We start from the raw sequence: 17,605 nt of genomic DNA on the forward strand, positions 1-17,605 counted from the left end.
TTTTCCTTTCCTTTTTCCTTTTCTTTTCCTTTTCTTTTTCTTTCTCTTCTTCTCTTTTCTTTTCCAAAGAGAATAAAAGTAGAGTGGGCTTTCTTCAACGAGTGAAAAACTTCAGTTTCTCACAAACTTAACTTGCTTTTTCTTATAGCTCAGGAATGGACTTTATAGCATAAGGCAGCTGGACAGCAAATTTTTAATTTATAAATTTAGAAAATTCCAAAGGGTGGCAATTTCAAGGAGTAAAATTGGATTACTTTATATGCTGGCTTCATTTTTACCAAACCTACACAAGTTATATATTTAACCTGTCAGCTTTGCTAGTACCTACACGTCAGGAAATTCACCAGTCAAAAAAAAAAAGAGGACAACTGGTTAAAAAACCATTAATTCTCACTTCTGATTCTACTTTGTTTCTTCAAGATGGCAGACCACTGAAATACACAACTTCAGTTTTGGGATAATAGATCTTTCATTACACTTAACTTTCTTCCTTGACATTCTAACTTCCATATGTGCCCATGGAAAAAATTAAAAATTTTTTTCAATGTTTCTATCCCGTAAGGGAACAAAAAGTTTCAAAAAGTGATGTGCTATTTATACATTCTGTTCATTTGTCTAATTTCTAACTTAGTAAATCAAAAAATATAATTATTAAGCTCTACTCCATTCAAACTAACTTTATTATTATTTATGTTGTTATTTATTATTTATTATTCATTATTCTAACTTCTTATTTTTCTCAAATTTTTTTATTTTTCTCAATCTGCAGCTTTGCTCTTAATCAAAAGAGCAATACAGCGCTAAAATCAGAGTGCTCTTGAACCTAGGCCTTGTTAGGTTTGCAAGTTTGAGCAACTTACTTTTCTATACCCCAGACTCTTCATGTGTATGATAGAGATACCACCTAATTACCTCTAAGTAGTGCCAGGTTGGGTGAAAAGGACTGTCACACTTTTCATACAAACTCCCTTCATCTTTACGCCGCTCCCTCAAAAGCAATATAAAAGACTAGAGTACAGTCCTGAGAGGGGCCTCATGCTCTTGAACAGTGTATCAGTTTACCAAAAAATTAAACTTAAAATGAAAAATGCAGAATTCTATTAGTGAAATTCTTTCTCCTTTACTCCCACTGGCTGTCAGGCTTCTACGGACATGGCCTGTTCCTATGAACATTGTCCAGAGAAGACTGATATTCCACAGGTTATAGGAAGAAATGCTTGGGTTGTCCCTCTTGCCAACAACCTAGTTGGAGCTTTTGATCGTCTCATATCTAGATTACTGAAATAACATGGCCTCGGTTCACACCTACTTGTACAACGCTGCAGGGCAATCTTCCTGATGCCCACCTTCCTCTCTCTTCCCCTTTGCTCTGCTATCTCACTGCAGCACGATAAAGTCTTAAGTCTTCACTGGAGCTTTCCAGTCATCCCAGAATCTGGTGCCCCCTCCATGACCATGTAGATTTTGTTCAAACTCTGCCTATTTTCTGGATCACTTATTCCATTCTTTCTGTCTGGCCAGACTTCACCTATCCATTCTGCAAGGCCCACGTCACATCCCAGTGAAACACTTTACCAACACTTCTACCTTACTTTTATATTATCCTTAAGCCAAATGACAAAGATAAGAAAGAAAGCCCCCAAAACAGACCTCATTTCGCTGGTAATACTAAAGTGCAAGACTGTAACATAACAACGGAAGGACACGCATCTTTCAGAAGGAGTGTTGTTAGAATGTGTTAGGAGAGAAAGCGAAGTGTGGCATGTCAAGAAAACTCTTCACCTGTGAAACAGCATTGTGTTATGGAATGAGAGCAGGCTTTGGAATCAGCACAGCTGGCTTTGACTTTGCCCTGTGAACTTGACTGTTTCATAAACGACCTGTACCTCACTTTTCCATCCTCTCAGTTTGGGAATTTGAAGAGTAAATTATAAAACCTATGTACTTGCTCCCTTTTGCCTCCAATTTAGACAACCATGAACATAAATAAACATAGGAGCAGAGGTATAGCAAATAGTGTTTGGGAAAGAATGGAAGAAGAAATAAACAGCAGTGACATGACAACATCTTATGTTGAGTTTCTCTTACATGGAGAATAATCATGTTCTGTTCCTGACTAAAAACACGAGAGTGGCTTAGAGGTGAATTGTTGTCATGAAAAGGATATTAAGAGCTCAGACATTTGTTTGAAGTCCGGGCCAAAATTTTACCTACATGACAGAGAGCTTCCTTAAATAAATTTAAAGAAGTCCATAAAAGGACTGGTCAACTATGAATGTAATTCCCATCAGGGATGTAGAAATGTTTGCAGAGGCTGGGGTGATCAGCAAACTTTGGGGAAAATGGCTGTGTTATCTATTAGCTAAGAATTGCTACAGATGAGTATACCAACCATCAGCGGACATATTTTCCATGTATGAGCTAAATACTTCAATGAAAAAAATCCTTGGCCCAAAGTAGCTACAATCTCATGATCGTACAAAAGCAGATAATCTCAATAATCAAAGATAAAGGGATGGTCAGTGTGCTCATGCAAGAAGGAAGCACAGTCTCTAAGCTCTAACTTTAATAGAGCATAATAGAAGTTTCTAGCCCAGAATAAATTCGTCAAAAAGAAAAAAAAAGAAAAAACAATTTCTTTCTCTGACATTAGCCCCTGCCAATTTATACAAGAATAATGGGATGTAGCAAAACTTAGACCAGTCTTTGGTGACTTAGCTAAATTTCATTTCCTAAGTTTGGTTTGCTGTATCAAAATCTGTTCTTTTCTGTTGATGGACATCTAGGTTCTTTCCATAGTTTGGCTACTGTGGACATTGCTGCTATAAACATTCAGGTGCACGTGCCCCTTTGGATCACTAGGTTTGTATCTTTAGGGTAAATACCCAGTAGTGCAATTGCTGGGTCATAGGGAAGTTCATTGACTAAAATATGTGTATTTATGATGAGATGTGTCCTTCCTAAAATCTGATTATTAAAAAAATAATAAATCCATCAGGCCAAATATACAATGGACAACCAAAAGGGGATTTATAAAGTGATTTGCTTAAAACAATTTTTTTAAAAAATGAGGAAAGCAGAGAAAAGAAAGCCACCCTGAGGAACAGATGATTTTAGATGATCCTGCCCTGCTCTTTCCCATCTTAGTTGATACAACTCCATCTCTCTGGCAGCAGGATCATGCATGACTCCTCTTTATCTCTTTTACTACACATCCAGTGTATCAACAAAATCTACTAGCCCTATCAGCAAACTAATCTAGAATCCATCCCCATCTTACTACCCCCACCACCAACCTCTGTCTGAACTACTGGCTTCACTCGCTGATCTTCTTCCTCACATTTTAAAAACATTGCTCTATGTTGGGCACTGAGCTCAACACCTAATATTTATTGTTCTATTTAATCCTAACAACAACTTCATAATAGGAGCATTATATTATAACTATTTTACACATGGTAGAAATTAAGTCATCCAAAGTCAAAGAGACAATATAGTAAAGACAATGTAGCGAAGCCAAGATTTGACTGAAGAGTATCTGTTCTAGTAAACGCCATTCCATGGCTCTCATCTGGTTGCTGCAGTTTCCGTGGGCTTCACTCTCTGTGTCACTGCAATTATTACACTGGAGAGTCATTGTGTATTTGACTCTCTTCCCCAGTCTGAGGAATAACTAATCCATGGAAATAATTAATATTAGTAAAGGTGTCATTTGAATTTGAATTTATTCAGCCCTTTGAATTTATTCAGCAAATATTCAGGTGTCTTCTATGTTCTAGAACAGATACTAAGTGTCAAGGATGCTGTATTGAACAAAACAGAGAAAGACTAAGGGAGCTTACAATCTGTTAGAGAAAGAGATTAATAATTTTAAAAAATACATATATATGCACACACCATGTATAATGTATAATATATAAATTTACAAGTACGTCTACAACGTCTACATCAAGAGCCATAAGGAAAGAGACAGACATGGGCAGATTGGTGGATGTGGTGGAGGAAATGTATAGAAATTCTCTTCTGAGTCCTTCTATTTTTCCACTGAAATAAGAGGCAAAGCTGTCAGCTGAGCGTAAGGAGGAGGAGGAGGTAGAAGGGTTGAGGATAGAGAACATGAGAAATGGTCAGCCGGTAAGAATCAGGCAGACATTAGTAGACATGCAATGAGACCAGTCATCATGGTATGTTTTCCTTCAGTCAGGTTCAGCTGCTCTGGTTCATGGGCAGATTTAATCAGATATGCTGTGTTAAGTTGTTTATAGATAGCATATCATTTAAATTTCGTAACAACCCTGCAAAGTCATTTTCATCCTGCATTTTCTGTAACTGAACTGAGAGACTGTATCACTTTCTGACGTTCTTGCAGATGGGAAGTTTCAAAATTCAGGTTTGAGTCACCTTCAAACCTCGAGTTATTAACTCTGACACAATGTTCCTATCAAACCTGTATCCCCATCTCTACTCATGCTTCACACATTCTCAATGAACTAGCTTCGGAAATGAAGACGTGACAGACAATTTTTACACATTTTCATTGACTGAAAAGTCAATCTGAGACAACAGAGTTGAGACAGCCAAAAAAGATTGAGATTTAGATTGCATAAATGAAAATGTGGTAGCGAGCCCACCATGCAGGCATGGGCCAGACCACATCTATAGTACTCTGTCTGGTTCAAGACATCAGTGCTGTTGGAGAGTGTCAGCAGACTTGAACGCATCATAAAATGGAGAGCAGAGAGCAGAGCCTAGGGCAGAGCTTGGAAGCCATAAGACATGAAAAACATGGGGAATTAAAAGGCTATTTGGACTCAGAAAGAAAAAGAGCACAGTTCCTTATGTACATCTCCAAGACTGTCATATTCTGTGGGATTATGGCACACAGAATTAGGGCCTAAACGAAAGATGACAGAGGTAGATTGTATTTTAGCATAAGGAGGAAGCTTGTGACAACCGGAGCTTTCTGGAACCAGCAAGGGCCACCCATAGGAAGATGTGTGCAGTGTACATAATTGAAAGTGACCAAGAGGGTGTTCCATAACCTTTACATGGATGTCATAGGGGACACTCACAATAAGAACAGAAGGTAAAACTGAATTTTCTGTTTGCCCTGAAACTCTAAGGAAGTCTGAGATTATCATCTCCCTTCCTGGCACCTTAAGTGACTGCTTTCCTTTCTTCTAAAAACTATAATCAGGGGCGCCTGGGTGGCTCAGTGGGTTAAGCCACTGCCTTTGGCTCAGGTCATGATCTCAGGGTCCTGGGATCGAGTCCCGCATCGGGCTCTCTGCTCAGCAGGGAGCCTGCTTCCCTCTCTCTCTCTCTGCCTGCCTCTCCGACTACTTGTGATTTCTCTCTGTCAAATAAATAAATAAAATCTTTAAAAAAAAAATAAAAAATAAACTATAATCAAATTATTTGTGTGGTTCCCCAGCCTTAGGCTCTGTGCGAGAGGGTGGCGGGAGAAGGGAGCAGTAGATGTGAGGAGTTAAATATACAAGACATGCTCTCCATCCCCTGCAAAGAAGAACTTGTGGTCTAGTGCAAGAAAGAGAGATGAAGTCCTGCCTGATGGACCCTGTTTATTTATCCACTTCATCTGCCACTCTTCTCTTTGCCTGGGTTCTAGCCCTAGAGACGCTGAGTTCTCCCAGCAAGATAAGAGATTCCCCCTCTTCCTACTGTCCCTCCCACCAAGACACTCCTGTCCCTGCCCTTTGCATGAATGCCCTCTCCCACACCCTGGCCTCTGGCTTAAGAGGCATCTCTTCAGCTAGACAGTTCTTAACTGCCATGTCTAAACAGGTTCCCCAACCCACTGGCAGTAACTTGGTGCTTGCTACAATGTTTGTTTTTATGTATTTATTTGTTTGTTTCCTTGCTTACTCACTTTTCCCTTCACAAAATGGATGTGCAATCACATCAATTTTATTCACTAATATGATCTCTTTGGAATAGCAAGACTTTCAAGACTATACTTTCAGGGATCATTTCTATAGTTCGTTACCAGAATCGCAAGACTTTCTACAAGTATGTGTGGAATAAGTGCAAGATCATTTCAACACAACGTGGCAAGCACTGGAATGGAGTTGTGTTTCAGTGCTGGGGGGCCACAGAAGACAGCCATCTAATTCATTCTTACAGAGCCTAAAGGAGGGCATCGCAGAGGCTGGCTGTGCCTCCCCAAAGCTCCCCCCACCCCGACCCAGTACTCTTCCTGTGCATGCCATCGCTTTCTAGCACAGACTGCCACTTGGCTGGAGGGGTTTCTCTGCTTTGGCTAGCACATGGAGAAGGTGTCCAAAGGTGCCCAGAGAAGTGGGGTTGGTTTAGGTAGCCTGGGCATCCCAGCTCCCTTGACCCTGGGTGGGACAACTCTGAAATACAGCCTTCAGTATTGCCAGAAGGCCCAGCAGTTCAATTCACCATTCATTAAAATGATTTCCAGAAGCTTCCTTTCTTGTCTTAGTTCCCCACCTCCTATTAGTTCTTCCAGGGATCCCTCCCTTATACATTGCTTGCATTCAGATCCTCATTTCAGGTCAGCTTCTGGAATATCTCAATCTAGAAGAGAACAAGTGATCAGATTCTTGAGATATGCCAAGTTCATTAGACGAGAAGTAAAAGAATATTTGAAGAGACAGGATCCCCTTAGCCCAGGGAAGAGACCCAAAGCCCTACTACCAGCCAGGTATGTTTCCTTCCTCAAGGGTCAGATTTGGGTTTTGGCTGGACCCCTGCAAAGTACTCACAGGAAGAGATGGTAGGTGATTGGCTGGCCTCAGCGTATTAGACTTGCTACTTCAGAGTCAAGAGCACAGTTCAGTGCAGGTAGACTGAAGGTTCTAAATCCAAAATAACACATTGCAACTCAGCCTGCTGCCTTCAGGAATCTTTAAGCAAAGAGTGTCTTTGTGTCTTTTCCCTTTTTGAAATACAACTCAAGAGCCAGGAATGTGATGCCTAACGCTGAAAAGGAAACCTTGTACAAACTGTTCCTTGAAAGCCAGCATATAGAGTGTTCATAAATTTTATGATGTGTGAAGCACATGTTCAAGGAAGTATTTATTAGTAGGCCGTAAGTTAAATTAGAAAGGGTGGTTCATGCCTTAAATATTCCGTCATTTTCCATACTGTTTATGTATCCAGACCCAAGTGTGAAATTTAAATTTGCTTCTAATGTGTTCACCTGACAAATGATTTACTCTTGTCAAATGTGTTTTCTCTTGAGTCCACAGTAGTTCTGTTCTGTGGTTGGGGGAGAACTGGGGAGGTGCTTCCAAATCACTTTTTCAATGTTAAATTTTCTGTGCAGGTACATGAAATGATTTTACTGGTGGATTTATTGAAACATAGTTTATTTCTCCCCGCAAATTAAAATATTTTATATTGTGGATGCTAAGCTGAGTTTAGAAACTGGGTAGTCACAGAACCATCTTGGAAAATCACATTTAGCATAACTGAACATAGGAGTGGTTGGTATTAGGACACAGGTTCTATAATGAGCTGTGGCCCTTGTTTGCTGATTTCTGGAAAGTCCTTGCCAGGAATACCAGAATGAGAGCTAGAGCTGGAAAATGGTGAACTTTTGCAGAACATAAAAGGCATCGTAACCACCCTCTGATAGTAAAATCCTATAAATCTGAAATTACTTACGGTAGAGACTAGGCTGTGTGTCGTACTGAGAGCCTTGCTTTATATTGGAGTCTCAGTGTGAATACGGTTAATTTTATACAAGGAAAGAGTAATATGTTTATTGAAAGAACCTAAGTCATTCTGTGATTTTTAAATCAAAAAATACTGTGTGTGCACATGTGCATGCACGTGTGTGTTGTTCTATAATGGGAAAACGAATCATACAGAAACAAAAACTCATTAAAACATGCTATAAGTGGGGGCGCCTGGGTGGCTCAGTCGTTAAGCATCTGCCTTCGGCTCAGGTCATGATCCCAGAGTCCTGAGATCGAGCCCAGCATCGAGCAGGGAAGCCTGCTTCTCCCTCTCTCACTCCCCCTGCTTGTGTTCTCTCTCTCTCACTGTCTCTCTCAAATAAATACAATCTTAAAAAAAATGTTATAGGGGTGCCTGGGTGGCTCAGTGGGTTGGGCCGCTGCCTTCAGCTCAGGTCATGATCTCAGGGTCCTGGGATCGAGCCCCACATCAGGCTCTCTGCTCAGCGGGGACCCTGCTTCCTCCTCTCTCTCTGCCTGCCTCTCTGCCTGCTTGTCATCTCTCTCTGTCAAATAAATAAATAAAATCTTTAAAAAAAAAAAAGAAAGAAAGAAAAAAAAATGTTATAGATGTATGTAGTGTGTGTCCTAAGGAGACCCTCCTTGAATCCACAAAGTAGTCAAAATATGAACTCAAAGTTTTAAAAACGTTCCCATTTTGGAAAATGTTTTTTTCAATCTGTGTATTCTACTTCCCTGACTCACAGTCACTGACACTCTCTGGAAAGTGATAATGGCCTTAAGTAAAACCAAACCAGCTTGGAGCCCTGAAATACACTGGCATAAATTAAAGAAGTGAAGGTAGCTGATTTTTCAGCCTTGGTTCATTACACAAAAGGTGGACAGCAATGTCATTGTACAATGAAACCTACTTACCGTGTTTTTTCTGCATCTAAAATCCTGTCTAGAAGCCAAGCCTCATTTTGCACTTATTTTTAATTCCATCATTTCTTGGCTTTTTGGCTCAGATCAAGTGTAGTATTTTTTTTTAATTCCAGTATAATTAACACACAGTGTTATATTCAAGGTTTATCTTTAAATACCCATACCTGAGCAAGTTCAGACAAAGTGGTCCTAAGTGTAACTTGCTTTGCTTTCTTTCTTATCTAGTAGATTTCCTTTGTGAGGGACAGAATAAATGATGGACCTGCATATAAGGCATAAAATACATGTGACAACAGTATTTCAAGGCACCACTTCTTTATTTTATACGTAGTTGTTAAAATTATAGACTTTGGAATCAATTGTCTGGATTTGACTAAGTTGCCCTGCAAATCATTAGCTCTGCGTGATTTGGATGGCTGTTCCCTTCTTTATAACTTGGGAATGCTGAAAGCATCTAGTGGGTATTTTTATTGTGGACATTAAAAGAAATAACATATGGAAAGCACCTAGCACTGTGTCTAACATCTAGAAAGGAATCAGTAAATAATGACTATTATTATAGGTGGTCAGAATAGTGGTTTTCTACTATGTACCAGGCACTGTACTAGGCTCTTTGTCTGGTCAACAAATGGCCTGCACAGTAAATAGAGTTATGGCTCTCTTACAAATTAAGAGATGGAGGCTCAGAAAGGACACCAAGAAACTATCTGGTAAGATGCAGGACAATGATTCAAATCCAGGCCCCTCTGTCTCCGTTCTTGACCTTGTTGATATCCTGGTTCATATGGTACCAGCTGCATGTGGCTGTTTTGCTGGTGGCTAACTAGCTGATGGGAGAGCAGGAGGTGGCCTCCTGAACCTGCAGGCATCTTTTCACTATCTATTGCTACTATCTGACTCCTAAGAAATCCCTGTTGGACATCAAAGAGAAGGGAATGATTTCCAGTCTACAGCTACACAGGAACACTGATCCATTCCTCATTCTTAAACTGGGAGCTGGGGGCTGTTTTCCATAACACAACATATATTCCCCATTTTGAGAAGTGAGGCTTGCTTAGGATGACATTGAGATCATAAGATCTCATTCTGTCACTTGTTCGGAAGATTTGCCTTCCTAAGGCAGATTCTTTCTTCTAAAACTGAAAAAAAAATCAAAGGGATTATCTTGAGCTAGGTCTCTCCTGAATGCAGTTGTTAATATCTGAGTTACTTCCCTTGGCAAAATGACATCTCTGTGTTCTGCCTCCTTTGGGGAGAGCCCGGTTTGCAAAGCAAATTATTTCTTCCATTTCATTTCCTTTCTGTTTCTCCAAGTAAACTTTTCTCATGAGCATTGATCATGAGGAATCAGAAAACTAATGAAAGCACTTGACTTCATCTACGGTCATGTTGTCATCAAAGGATCTATGCAAAATGCATTTTCTATGCATCCCATTTTCTTTTCTTCCCCATGGATAGGTTTTTTGTTTTGTTTCGTTTTTACGCCAAGGAATGATTTGACCTCAGAGAAAGCTTCTGCTCAAGTGAAGTAAGAGGAAGACAGAGCTGTACCCACCAAGGCAAACACTCCTCCCACCTCTAGGAATGTGCATATAGTGTTCTCAGTCCATCATTCATATTTTGTCATCTATTTGGAGTTGAATAACGTGACATGGCCATTAAAATACACAGTATTTCAGTAGAGACGTTTCTAAGCAGAACCCAGGCAAAGAAGCCCTATGGATGTACAGCTCAAGAGCTATTCATGAGCTAAACATTCTATCAACACGCGGGCTTAGTGAATGTATGCCTGTCATGGGTCGTCAGTGGTAGGCAGGAGATATATAGCAAACTGGCATGGCCCCAGGGAAGAAAAGTTAGTAGCTTGAGCAATTCGAATATGACTGAAATTCGGTAAATCCCACGAGAAATGAAAGCTCAACTTCAATGAGCTTGTCCCTCCTCTGAGGTTCTCATTTTATATAGAAACAATGTAATCTCATCTGGTTTCTTCTTTTTCTTATTCACAGAATGTCAGTACTGGGGCGCCGAGCTCCAGCTACCCACACTGGATTTTGAAGATGTTTTAAAAAATGATGAACATGCCTGCCAGTGGCTCTCCACCCTCAAGAAAATAGGCATAGTACGACTCACAGGAGCATCTGACAAACGAGGACAAGTTTTAAAACTTGGGAAAAGGATCGGTTTCCTTTATCTCACATTTTATGGGTGAGTTACCAAAGAATTTGTATTCTGCCACTAAGTATAAAGTCTGGTATATTTCCCAGAAGGAAGAGACTCTTTTGATTGGAGATAACAAAATTTTCATAATGCCCTGAGCAGGAAGTCAGATGAGAAGACATGTCTAAAAGTGGGATTTCTCTGAGAATAACTGGGATTTTAAAGGATCCTAAAATCCAAAAGACATCAGACATCAAAGCCAGGCTAGTTATAGATGGCGGGTTCGTTTCCTAGGGCTGCCATAATAGAATACTATAGACTTGGTGGCTTAAACAACAGAAAGTCATTTCCTCAGACTTCTGAAAGCCAGATGTCCAAGAGGAAGGTGGCTGCACGTTTTATTTCAGTGAGAGCTCTCTTCCAGACATGGAGATGGCCACTCTCTCACTGGGTTCTCACATGTCCTTTCCTGTCTGTCCCTGCACTGCTGGTATCTCTTCCTCTTCTTGTAAGGACAGCAGTCCTGTTGGAGAAGGGCCCCAACCTTAAGACTTCATTTAACCTAATCACCTTCTTAAAGTCTCCCTCTCCAAATCCAGTCACATTGTTGGTCAGGGCTTCGACATTTGATTTTGGGGAGAACGCCCTTCAGTTCAGAGCAGACAGCATGGAAGACCATGTTTCTCCAAGACTTTTATAAATGCGAAGTTCATTGAAGTTTTACTACCCAAGACTTGGTGCAAAATAAAAAAAAAAAAAAAATAGGGCCCTGGGGAACTGAAACCAGCCACCAGCTGTGTTAAAAAAGATAAAACTAATATGCAGAAAATTAGGTCTATGCACTTCCGGCAAGGAAGAGGAAATGTATTTGATTTTTAACTTTGGAACAAGAAGCTGTTTGCATAAGAATTGCCTAGGAGGTAACATTCATTATGAATAATGAAACTCTAACAACAGAAAACACTTATTTGGAAATGGGGGGTATGAGTGTATTTCTAAACTGTAGGGTGAACCCTCGTGCGGGGTGTACACAATTATTCTTGGGCTCATGGAGCAGAGGGCATTGGGAGTGAAAAAAACCTTTAAAATCCAAAGGTTGCAAAACTGGTAGCACACAGGCTGTATTCAGATATATTTTGGTTGGCCCACTGGATGTTGAAAGAAAATAATTAGTTGTCAACACTTAAAAAGTGGGAGATTTTACATTAAATATGGATCAGACTTTTCTTGAAAAATCAAATCTGGCAACAACTGAGACTCAATCCCCGCATGCCAGGAGCCTGTTTGGTGTAAGTGGAGGCTGCCCCTTGAAGAGAGCCTGTGCTCACACTCCAGTTGCACAAATGGTAGGTGGTCCCCCCACCCCCACTCAGACCTGCCTGCCATTGAGTTTGCCACCCCTAATCTAGATAGATAAAGATAGATAAACAGGGAATCAAAAATAACTAATCACTTGCCCCCAATGATTTGATCAAGTTTATTCATGGCAGAAGACTATCATGTGTAGACTTAGACGACCCCACCCCACCCCCACCCCAAGAACTTACTGCTACCACTAGCACACTGTGAGCTACCTAATTTATATCTTCCCTACATCTGCAAGAATTTAAGCTGTTTGGGGGCACTGGTGTGGTTCAGTTGGTCAAGCAGCCAACTCTCGATTTTGACCCAGGTGACGATCTCAGGATCATGGGAGTCTGCTTGAGATGCTCTCTATCCCTCTGCCCCTTCCCCCACTCATGTGCACTGCACTTGCACTCTTTCTCTCTCTAAAATACATAATTTTTTAAAAAAATTTAAGCTGTTTTACAGATTGTATCAGTAACAAGCGATAAAGACCTGGAGATAGACTTGAAATGATTAAGAGTCTCCATCTAATTATTTGGCCTTTATGTATCGTTCACAATTTTCTGAAATAGGTAATTTCCTCCAGTTCACTGATAAGGAATCTGAATTCCAGAGAATTAAACTATAACTCAAGTTTTCACAGGTAATAGAAAAGGAACCAGAGTTAGAATCTGGGGCTGCTTTATCCATGGGCTTCCTAATCTACCTCACTATCAATGATATTAAGGAGGAACATGGGAGGATGCTTTTAGTCACCAGAAGTAAACAGAATAATTCAAAGTAAATCTCTTCTATATTTTTCTACTTAGTTTTATTGGCTGACAATGAGATTTTTGATCTATGCAACACATGTCACAATTTCACAACAGCAGCCAAATTGGGGGGGGGGTCTCTTTGTTATAGTATCCTAATGCTCACCCTAACCCGTCACATTTAGGGTCAGCTTCTTAGTCCTGATTTATGACTTGAATTTTGTTTTGTTTTATTATAATTTTGCCACTGATCTAATTGATCTTGTGAAGTTTATTGGAATAAATACTTAAGGTTTGTTGTCAAAAACAAATCAGACCTCCTACTACGGTTGCATTTCCTTTGTCCAAGACCTTTGCATCTAACTGGATAGGTTTAACCTACTCAATTTCATCTTCCATGCAGAGGATCACATTTCTTTCCTGAATCTCTCAAACCATACCACAGGCCAAGAAAGGCCTTTCTGACAACCTTACTGCTACTTCTACAACATATTTCCAAGATCTCTACAGGTTTGTTTGTTTGTTTGTTTTCAATTTTAATTTTTAATTCTTTATCTCAAGAACTTATAGAAGAGGGCAGTTTTGCTGTGGTTGCTTTGTTTTTATTTGTTTGCTTATGTGCTTTTTAAGAGAATGAGAAAAACGAATATTTTCCTGAAGTGATTTCCCCTTTTCTGCCTCCTCCCACAGTAATGTGGAAAATGATGTTAAAATTTCTATGACAGAAGATTCAAAAGAAGGGATATTTAGAGCAATAGTTCTCCACTGAGGTTACCCATCAGAATAGCCAATTTTAAAAATGCTGACATCTGTGTCCATTCTCCACGGATTTTTCAAAACAGGATTTGGATTTGACCTGAGTATCAGGAATTTTAAAAACCCTGCAGGTGATTCTTGTGTGTAGCTAAAGTTACAAACCTCTAGTTGAGAAGAGGATTATTTCAAGAGAAGGCAGGTCTCGGTGTAGAATTTGGGTGCTTTACACTCTCTCAGCTCTCACAGTTATGTACACCAAGTGTCATTTTTCATGCTCTTCTTTGTGGTGTGGTAATGCCTGGACATGACTTTCTTTATAAGAGACTCAGTAGCTGCCTTCAATGTGGTCCTTTCTTTCATAGCTTTGTTTCTCCACTGGCAAAGAGCCTTACTATTGCCCAAAAATAATTGGCAGGTGAGTGAGAGAATGCAATGAATAAATGAAGGCAATAAATAATGGAGAGGAGGGATTGCCATAGATAGAAGGATGGAGAAAGGAAAGTGGGAAGAAGAAGGCTAATGGCTAATTTTGCGTCCCATGTAGATTTTTCAAGAAGCCTGGTTTCTACTTTTGCTTAGATGCCCAAAAATATAAATAGCTTGGTGCTACTTTACACATGTCTCCTTTAGGAAACAAATATCCACCTAGCACTTTCCCATTCAAATAGAATTACTAGTTTGGAGAATTTGAATGCATGGATCTAAAGTGAGAATTATAATATCTATTTTTGGTTCTTGGCTGTCATCTCAATTGTTAAAGCATTGATTGGATAAACAAAAACAGTGGATCCTAGCATTTTGCATAGTCTTAGCATACAGTAGGTAAGGAATAAATGTTTAATGATAGATACACACCTAGATGTTTTCAAAAAACTATAAAGCAGCAAGTGAATACAAAAATTATTAGAGCCTTTCATAATCATAAAATTAGATTAAAATACTAAATCAAAATGGTAATAGCTTTGAGGACAAAAGTAGATGTCATTTCCATGTCTATATTTTCTCAGATGATTATCATTATTTTGTCAGTGCATCATCTAGACAATATTTTTTTCATGCAACTCTGTGAAATGCTCAGCAACCTTACTGCTTGATGATGAAAGCTTACCTGGGAGAAAAGAATAAGACTTGGTAAAGAAGCCCTCATTGTCCATTTTGTCCCACCAGAGATAGCTGGTAAGGGATAATTACAGCACTATGGAACAAGATAACATTTTCAGAAGGATTTAGACCTTAAAGTTGGATCAATATAGTTTTTACAGGGGCACCTGGGTGGCTCAGTGGGTTAAGCCTCTGCCTTCAGCTCAGGTCATGATCTCAGGGTCCTGGGATCGAGTCCCACATCGGGCTCTCTGCTTGGCGGGGAGCCTGCTTCCTCCTCTCTCTCTCTCCTTGCCTCTCTGCCTACTTGTGATCTCTGTCAAATAAATTTTTAAAAATCTTAAAAAATATATATATATATAGTTTTTACAGGGTAGGGTCAAGAGCCTCATCTCATGCCCCTTAACTTCCTCCCCCCAAAATCAATAAAAATATTTTTCTGAATAATTTCTCTTTTAAATTTTTATTTTTTTAAATTTATGTATAATTAATTTACAGACTTATACTCAATCCAGGTGTGCAATATAATACTCAGCAATTCTATATGTTACTCAGTGCGCCTCACAATAAGTGTATTCTTGATCCCCTTAATCTGGTTCATGCTCTCCCCATCCACTTCCCTCTGGCAGCCACCAATTTATTCTTTGTATTTAAGAGTCTGTTTCCTTGTCTCTTCCTTTTTTTTGTTCATTTGTTTTGTTCCTTAAATTTCACATGTGATATGATATGTGTCTTTCTCTGACTCACTTATTTTGCTTAGCATTTTACCCTCTAGATTCATCCATGCTGTTGTAAGTGGAAAGATCTCATTCTTTTATAGCATAGTATATACACTACATCTTCTTTATCCATTCACCTATGGATGGACATGGGCTGCTTTCATAGCTTGGCTATTATAAATAATGCTATATTGGGGCGCCTGGGTGGCTCAGTGGGTTAAGCCGTTGCCTTCGGCTCAGGTCATGATCTCAGGGTCCTGGGATAGAGTCCCGCATTGGGCTCTCTGCTCAGCAGGGAGCCTGCTTCCCTCTCTCTCTCTCTCTCTGCCTGCCTCTCCATCTACTTGTGATTTCTGTCAAATGAATAAATAAAATCTTTAAAAAATAATAATGCTATAATAAACATAGGGGTGCATGTATCTTTTCAAATTAATGTTTCTGTTTTCTTTGGGTTAATACCCAGTAGAGGAATTAATGGATTGTATGTTAGTTCTATTTTTAATTTTTTGAGAAACCTCCATACTGTTTTCCATGGTGGCTTCATCTATTTGCGTTCCTACCATCAGTTTGTGTTCCCACTTGGGTTCCCACCAAGAGTGCATAATTCCTTTTTCTCTACATCTTCACCAACACTTGTTATTTCTCATGCTTTTGATTTTAGCCATTCTTACAGGTGTGAGATGGTATCTCCTTGCAGTGTTGATAATAATTTCTTAATTGAAGAAATTATCTGAATTTATGACACAATCTAGCCCAATAGGAAAGAGTCATTATAAACTATACTTTTTCTATATACTGCCATATTCAATGATTATACCAAGTTAGAATGTTTTTAAGAATGCAACCAGCAGAACAAATCTGAAAGGAAGCACAATCACTATAGATCACACTGAATGTCTTGATTGGCGGTATTATTGTTTTACCCTTCTGTATGCTACATTGTGCAAGGCACTGTGTTGGGCATTTTGTTCTGACCTAGATTTGGGTTTCTACTTTATGGAAAAGTATCTTTTGTCACTGTTGTAAGTGGGCAAATACCAACACTTGAGTTGACTTCATCTAAATAATTGGAGCCAAAAAAAATTCCATAAAATCAAGGAACAGACTGGAAAGCAACCCCGGACTTTTGTCATTCCAAATGAGGAAACGTGGCAGTCAATACATGCCAGTGGCAGTTAAAAGGCAGTGAAGGGTGATGGTCTCCAACATGCGAAAGTACAGTAAAGATGGGCAAACATGGCTGCTTGAGAAAATGAACCAGGCTCCTCAAAATGTTCACAGGCTACCATAGTGTAAGAAGGTGTAGCAGGAACAAATATATATTTAATTAAGACTTCATAAAGCTGGACAGTCCCTCTTCCCATCCCCAAACTAATTCAGTTCGGGTGAAAGCCTTTTTTTTTAGGCTCTTCTTCCTCCTTCCTGGCTATCCCTCCAGAGAGAGCTGGTGAGGGACAACGACAGCACCATCACTCTCTCAGCTGATTGTCCAAGACTGCGTTCCTCCCATCCTACTCAACTCCTTTCCTGCATGCATCACCCTTGCTTTTCCTTCTCCTGGCCTTTTATTCTGCCTACAGACAGCATATCCTGTCCCAAATCCTCCTCTGTTTTTGGCTACTTTTTGGTCTTTCTTGCTCTTCTCACTTGATGTACTAGCATTTCCCCCCTCCCTCCCAACACCACCTCTGTGACAGCCTCCCTTCATCTGGTAGTCTCTGTAGCTCTAGGAAAGACAACTCTCTCCCAGCCTCTGCTCTGTGAGCTGACAGCACCTCATCTCCAAGCCCAGGCAAATAAATAAAACAAAATAAGCATTTTACTCCTCACCCAAATGAGCCTGTTTTGCATTCTGAATTACCTATTCAAAAAGTGAAGAGGAAATTCTCCTCTTCTGCATATTCATAACATCTAGTAAGGCAATTTCTTCTTTCTTTCTTTCTTTCTTTCTTTTTTTAAGATTCTTCTTTTAGCAGAGATGCATGCAGTGTGGAAGAAAACCAACCATCCTGCTGTATAATATCCCTACTGTCTATTTGCTGGGTGATAGTAAAGCTTACTGGTCATGGGCTTTTGAAACCATAATTCTGATAAGGAAACACTGAGAAGATCAGAAGTTCTTCCCTAAAAGGACAAAATCATACTCTGAAAATAC

The 17,605-nt window shown here is 39.7% G+C and overlaps 1 protein-coding gene and 1 pseudogene across 2 annotated transcripts in view; both read left to right on the forward strand.

Annotated features, from left to right (window-relative positions):
- BBOX1 (gamma-butyrobetaine hydroxylase 1) overlaps positions 1-17,605 on the forward strand; it is a 59,965-nt gene that overhangs the window by 15,523 nt on the left and 26,837 nt on the right. For both annotated transcript variants that reach the window (XM_044258987.1, XM_044258986.1), the window contains exon 4: positions 10,625-10,823. In XM_044258987.1, coding sequence (XP_044114922.1) covers positions 10,625-10,823 — 199 coding nt within the window. The remainder of the gene's footprint in view (positions 1-10,624; positions 10,824-17,605) is intronic.
- LOC122914679 lies at positions 8,674-8,800 on the forward strand (annotated as a pseudogene).

Source organism: Neovison vison, chromosome 7, assembly GCF_020171115.1.
Source record: "Neovison vison isolate M4711 chromosome 7, ASM_NN_V1, whole genome shotgun sequence".
NCBI lineage: Eukaryota > Metazoa > Chordata > Mammalia > Carnivora > Mustelidae > Neogale > Neogale vison.